The sequence below is a fragment of the Mandrillus leucophaeus genome, unplaced genomic scaffold (genome assembly GCF_000951045.1).
Source record: "Mandrillus leucophaeus isolate KB7577 unplaced genomic scaffold, Mleu.le_1.0 Scaffold90, whole genome shotgun sequence".
NCBI lineage: Eukaryota > Metazoa > Chordata > Mammalia > Primates > Cercopithecidae > Mandrillus > Mandrillus leucophaeus.
The window spans coordinates 2,384,708-2,391,954 of NW_012109808.1; the positions used below are offsets into that span (position 1 = coordinate 2,384,708).

A 7,247-nucleotide genomic window follows, 5' to 3' on the forward strand; every position below is an offset into this window, starting at 1 on the left:
TAACATACAAATCATCTTTCCTTGGGATCGTTTTAGATTTTCTTGAAATACCAAGTGGGTGGAGAAATATAGCTTCTTTTCAATGAATACCACAAATTTAAAATCCAGATCGTGCCTCAGGCATTCAGGAGTGTTATATTTTCATTTATATTTGAGAGCGATGACCGATGAAAAATATTTGCATGAAAATAGAAATTTTCTTTTGTTCCAATCATTTCTTATATACTTCTAGTCATAATAATGTGTAATATATATACATATGAGATTCACTTTCAAAACAAATATCAGCTGTCACTGAAACAAATATAACCCTGCTTGTCTTGGCAGGTAAAGGGGCTGTTTCCATGACACATCTTGTTTTGAAATGTGCATGTTAAATGTTAGTCCGAACCTCTGTAAAGGAAGTTTTTGCATATGTAGTTGAGACATTAATGCACATGCTACCCACATAAAGAATTGTGTTTTTCACCTATAGGCCTGCATGCATACTTCCAAACACTGAAAAATGAACATGAGGATAAAAGAAGGGAGAGAAAGACAAAGCAAAAAAAAAAAAAAAAAAAACCTATATATATATTAATGAAATACTTAAGTTTCCTGGAGGCATCAACGGCTCTTTAAATAAATCATCAGATCATCACCAGATCACTGGCAGGCGTTTCCAAAACTTCCCAATAGTACAGAGACAAAATGGCTTAGTGGTAAGACTCTCACATGTAAGGTAAAAATTAACCTAATATGCAGAAAAGTAACAAATCCTTAGGAGTATCAAGATTAATAATTTATAAATTAATCTGAGTTAAGTGCTAAATAATACATTTTGAAAAGAAGTCATCTTTGATTTAGTTTTTTTTTTTGCCATTGACTACAAATCAAAAATAAGCCTCACCTAGAAAACAGAAACTGAAACTTCAAACAGAGAGAGAGAGAGAGGAAAAAAAAAACCCCACCAATGCTACCTCTGTAAAATAAAATAGAAGCAAAATGAATAGTTTCAAGACAGTCGGCTAACCAACAAACCAAATGCATAAGAGAATACTAAACAGGGTATTACTGTCATCACGCTTGAAGGCAGGAAGACAGACTACAAAAGGTCTTAGCAGAGACGGGCTACTGTGGACAAATGAAGCCACACTCTATCTGTTAAGTCTAAATTCTAACATTAAAACTCCTGAATCCTGAGTTAGTTTAATGTCACTGACATTAACTAGCTTTAGTTACTGTCATTTTATTCAAATGGATGCCATTTGATTAGGTAAGTATTGAGCATTATTTTAGGAGAAAAACCAAACCCAACTCCTATTTGCTTAGGTACCATGTCCCATGAACACAAAAGAAGAAGACAGCAAAGTATTTTTGAGACAGTCTTTAAGTGAAGCCATAAGAACTAAGTTATTTGAAAGATACCATTCACAAACTGCTGGCAGCAAATGACCCAGGGTAAAACAAAGTGGAAACAAGCCAAGAAAAGGAAATTCAGAACATTAACAATAAAAAAAGGCAAGTGGTAAACTAATAAGAAGTGGGTTATCATATGAAGAACGAGACTGCACTTTCCCATCCAGCCTTAGGTGGCACACACTGTTTTAAGACATGTTTTCTCAAAGCATGTACTCGATGGAGGGAAGGAAAGTTAGATATAAAAATCTTGCTGAAAGAAAAATGAGGGTGGACAGCAGAAGAAAAAAGTGAAAGTTGGTAGTCATCTTGGGTGGTTTTTCAACTTTTAAATAAATTATAACAGTTCTTTCTAAAGGAAGTGTGGCTGCTACCATGGATTACACTTATTTTGAAGCGGGGAGAAGGGGCCGTGGTGCAGACACCAAAGTACTGTACCAACTGAACTCAAATCTCTACGTGTCAGAGACCAAACAAGTCTTAGTATTTACAAGAGCTGCCTAAAGCAACATTACACTTAGTGGGGGTAGATTTCCTACCTTTCACAGATATGCTTTCATACATATGGTTCTCTTGGTGACCAACTCTTCGAATTTGGAAGCGATTATCTGGGAGGAAAGTTTTGCTTACCAGGTTTCCCATAATTCTCTAAACACAAAAAAGGTATACAACTTCACATTTAAAAGCCTTCATGTTCATTATAGACTAGTTAAATCTAGTTGTAACTACTACCCCAACTTCAAAAATCAAAGCAGTACACCTCTACAAGCAATAAACGTTTTCAAGTTTTCTGGCAGATGAGGGATTCTGGGAAAAAAGCATGAAGGTTAGCATAAACAGACTGACATCAGTAGGCATAGAAAACCCGCTCAGATACAAATGCAGTCTCAGACAAGATACAGGCTGGTGAACACCACCATCTGACAATAAAATGAAATACAAATTCAGTTTAAGCTTTAATTCCTTCACGTGTGTGATTATGTGAACCTCTTCAGTTTTTTTCCCATACTATTTACCCAGACAATCCTGAAAATCAAGTAGCCTTGATTTTCCTAATGTTAGTAGTGAGAAAATGGTGACTATGATAGCTAAGCAGTGGTTGCCTTTCTATTATAATATAAAACTATCGGAAATAAAAAGATACCTGAATAGTACAGAACAATATAGACAGGTTTTGGCTTTCATCAACCACTGAGTTTAATCCATCTTCGATTCTCTGAGTTTTAGTATTATAATAGTAGTCACTGTAAGCCATCCCCTGGCAATGATATTTCATATTTAAAGAATTCAGGAAGGTGATGTGTTCTTTGTGCAAAAAGAAATGCCAAGTAAAATAAATCCTGGGAACAAATGCTTCAACTTTAGGAAAAGTGTGTCTGTGTCTGTGATCGTGGTACCCCAACCAGAGTTCGTTTTGTTTTCTAATTTCTCCCACTTAGTCCATCCTCTGGCTTCTGGATCAAGGCTCTGTATATTCAAAACAAACAAGCAAATTACAGAGTAGGTGGGGCAAATTCTCGTTAGCACAAGGAGTCAGTTCACAAGGCTTTGCATATGTATATTCCATTCCAAAAAGTAAAGCTCACAAAAAGCTCCTTAACAAGGCCTTTCAGTCTTTGAAGGAGAGGAGTATGGTATACCGTATGACAATCACCAATAAGAAACTGCCCAACCTTCCCTTTTAAAATAACGAATATGCTGAATAAATCTAATTGCATGTGGACGGGTAAGAGTTTCTCAGTTGTCGCAGTTTCCAAAAACTTAAAAGGCAAGTTCTATTTTCAGACTTTCGAACTCATTTAAATTTGCAACTAACTGGGTTTTCCTTTTTACACTGATCAGTTTTTAGTGTCGATGCACAATACCTTAAAGATGGTTGACATTAAGAACTTATGCACACTGAAATAATGACCAAAAGGATCCAAGAAAGATAGCTGGATACAGTAGACGTTACTTTGAGTGTCTCACATATGTTTCCAGAAAAGAAAAAAGAAAGCCACTGAGAGTTGTTATTCCATATGGCACTGAAACAAACATTCAGCTTAGTTTAGGTAAGAGTTACTTATCCCTGAAAATAAAGGCATCAGATTCTAAGCAGCTTTAGGAGTTCAATGCTTCCTTGTGCCGTGCCTCTTCCGGGAGGTGACCACTGATCCAAGGTCAAATGCAAGTGTTCCCAGCAGATAACTTCCTTTGCCGTCACTGATCAAGGCTGGACCCAGTGGCTGTTACTGTGGTGGCTGCTGCTCTGGTGGCGCCTCTTGCTGGGGTGGAGCTGGCCGTGGCCCTGGAGGCCTGGGTGCAGGCAAGTCTTGGTGCTGCCTTTGTCTGTAAGCTATGACTGTTCCCAACAGCAGCGCAATGATGGTCATGAGGTAAAGGTCCCACTCAGGTCCCAAAAGCTGGTCCATATCAAGTTGGGTGAACATATCCCGAATCTTAATGAAAATAATATAGAAACCATTATTATCACTAAAATGTCAGGCAAGGAACTGGGAAAGTTACATCACCAGAGGTAAGTACAGAAACTAAAATAATTGGTTTTAAAAATGTTTTGCAATGTGTGTGTGTGTATGTTTACAAGGGTTTTAAAAGCCTTCAACTGAAGCTCAAAATAATGTGTCTGAGGAATTAAGCTATTAATGTATAACAGCTGACATTTAATATAAAATGTTTGACAGTGTTTTTTCCATCAGTAATCCAATACACTAATTTTAATCATTTTTCACAGAGAATATTTGAAAACAAACAAACACTGGGGCCAAGCACAGGGGCTCATGCCTTGTAATCCCAGCACTTTGGGAGGCTGAGGTGAGTGTATCACTTGAGGCCAGGAGCTCTAGACCAGCCTGGCCAACATGGCGAAATCCCGTTTCTACTAAAAATACAAAAATTAACCAGGCATGGTGGCGGGCGTCTGTAATCCCAGCTATTTGGGAGGCTGAGGCACAAGAAATGCTTGAACCCAGGAGGTGGAGGTTGCAATGAGCCGAGATTGTGCCATTGCACTCCAGCCTGGGCGACAGAATGAGACTCTGTCTCAAAAAAAAAAAAAAGAAAAAAAGAAAAAAACAGTGGCGAGCCAAGGGGAGAAATTAGTATCTTGGCACAGCGAATCTACTGGCAGTGACAGCACACCAGCTGGAAAGCTCTGTTACATGACAGTGGGGCCACTTCACTGTTCTCCATGTAATTGAAAATAGCAGGAATTCAACCATTTAATAGCTGAATAAATAATGCTTCTCAGTTAGGATTTAACTAAAACACAAAATATTTAACATCTGAATTGCAACCTGAAAGTTACGTCCTTAGGCTATGATATTTTAATTGTTTTAATATCACTTATTTCTGACACTTTCTGACTTCTATTATACTTACCCATTAAGATAGTAAATATGGGGTATAATTTTTAAAATAAAATTACATTTGAAATATCTGTATAATACATTTGTAGGTACAAGTGCTAAATTTTTCTGGAAAAAAATGACAAGAAACCACTAATTGTGTTCTCTGGGGAAGAATCTGGGATGGGAGATTTGTGGTCTTCTGTACTGTTTGACTTTCTTACGATCACTACTTATTAGTCTTGTACTCTCTTTTTCTTTTTAGTTGGAATAGCTAGGTGGTAGGATTATGGGGCGTTTTTACTGTCTTCTTTATACTTCTGTATTAACACAAATAGCAAAGATATAATATACCCAGCACAGCATACTGTAAGATGAAGTCCTAGACCATAACCAACAGTGAGTAATAAAAACTGTGAGAGAGAAGGGTCTGCAATGGTACTGAGAGAGAAAGAGGAGGCTGCCACATGATCGGCTTTTTAATGAAAGGAACACAGATTGTTTCTGTTGGCAGTGGTTACAGCACACCTGACTCACACTACCATGCAATTAATGTATAAGCGACTGGGAGGCCAGAGTCCCACAAGACCAGTGCTCTGGAGCCCTATCTGTGGAGGACTTCAGGTGCATGGACTAGACAAGTCCATTTCTTTTCACTGATGCTGGAGCAGCATGGACTACATTTATACCTGTGACAGACATGAGGGAAAGCCCGTTCTTGAATCTAATACTGAAAGCCATTAACAAAAGGGTGAAACATCACCCTTTTCTGGTCCTGAAGAAACTTCTCTGGTCCTGAATAAGCCTATGTTAGAAACAAGGGCTCTGAACATCTTAGGGCTTTCAGAGTGAAATGCTGCACCAGTTAATCCATTCTAGGAACTACAGTACTAGAAACAAAATATAAAGCTGGCAGAACACAAGAGTACCTACATACCAGTATTGCCAACTAAAGTTGGTAATTTTGAAGAAAATGGGTAACCCACTTCCTATATAGGTTCTTCCATTAGCCTATTTAAATAATTTACGCTACTTTTAGAGAAGAAAATTCGGGTGGTGTTTTCAACTTAATGTTTCACTATCAGAAGAATCTGAAGTACAACAACCTGGGCAGGTTCTCAGGTTCTTCTTTCCTTTTTTTTCTTTTTTTCTTTTTCTTTTTAAGGGACTCGTTTGAATCACTGCCAGGCGGTCATCTGATTTAACGTTTACTGAATTAAATACTGTTTCAAACTGCCGTCAGTCTCAGTTTTCCCTAAACCAGAAAACATCTGCCTCCATGAAAAATGCTTTAGCGTTAGGAAGTGTCAAATGCTATCTAAAAACTGCAGTAGCTGCTTTGTGCCTGCATTTATCCCTCCCCTGATAAGGTACTCTGGTACCTGAGCCGAGGGGAAGAACGGAACACACCTGATACCTGCAGGACACTCTTCCCTGTGCTTCTCAACTTTTGAAAAACAAACCTCCAGGACAGACCTTCCATCATTTATATTTTAATGAAAAGCGGCATGGACCACTTACGTTTGTTTCCCGTATGTACTGCAGGAAATAGACAACGCCCAATTTGCAGAGGGCTAGGAAGACTGGAACTTGTGCATCTGGGCTGGCTTCAGCTGCCATGTCATAAAAACGTTTTGCGAGGTGAATATCCTATAATATAGGTAAGAAACAAAAATGCATTTTCTTGTCAAAATAAGTAAAAATATTTAGTGAACATATTAGACAAATTTATTTTACCTTTGAGGTTTTCATTTTAAAATGAGTTTCCCTCACCTAAAGAAAAATGCCAAGCTTCACTTGGGTAAAATTCGTTTAATTATCTAACTGCTTAATATTGAAAAACTTAATTAAAAAACTCATTTTCCCTCAACATAACATCTCATTTGCTGTGTAGATATGCTGGATACAGCCATGTATCTATGCATTAGCACTGTTAACCTAGAGATTTCCAAGGGTGACCTCTGAAACTCACACTAATTTTTTGCTACTGAAAACTTCAATCAGTGTTAGCAACGTCTGGTTTCAGTTTGGGACAGTGATCTTCAAAGTAGGGTAGAGACACTCAAGATTTTACAACAAAGGCCAGGCCGGATGGCTCATTCCTGTAATCCTAACACTTAGGGAGGGTGAGGCAGGAGGATCACTTGAGGCCAGGAGTTCAAGACCAACCTGGGCAACATAGTGAAACTGTCTCTACAAAAAAATAAGCCAAATTAGCTGGGTGTGGTGGCGCCTGCCTGTAGTCCTAGCTACTTGGGAGGCTGAGGTGGGAGGATCACTTGAACCCAGGAGGCGGAGGTTGCAGTGGGCTGATATGGTGCCACTGAACTCCAGTCTGGGTGACAGACCCTGTCTCCAAAAAAAGAAAAAGATTTACCAAGAGGTACTGGCATGGACATGTTAAGGGACTCCGTTCTGCAGTTCTGCAGCTTCCATATGTGCTTTTTCCTGAAAGGGATCTGCTGAGAATAGGCCTGTGTGCACAGCAATGTTTCTCTGCAAAAA

At 38.6% G+C, this 7,247-nt stretch overlaps 1 protein-coding gene across 1 annotated transcript in view; it reads right to left on the reverse strand.

Annotated features, from left to right (window-relative positions):
- Positions 1 to 3,156: 3,156 nt before the first annotated feature.
- Positions 3,157 to 7,247, reverse strand: part of SEL1L (sel-1 suppressor of lin-12-like (C. elegans)) — a 71,001-nt gene continuing 66,910 nt past the window's right edge. Inside the window, exons 20-21 of the mRNA XM_011969706.1 lie at positions 6,264 to 6,392; positions 3,157 to 3,836 (exon numbers count right to left, since the gene is read on the reverse strand). Of these exons, the coding sequence (XP_011825096.1) occupies positions 3,627 to 3,836; positions 6,264 to 6,392 (339 nt within the window). The 3' untranslated portion in view covers positions 3,157 to 3,626. The remainder of the gene's footprint in view (positions 3,837 to 6,263; positions 6,393 to 7,247) is intronic.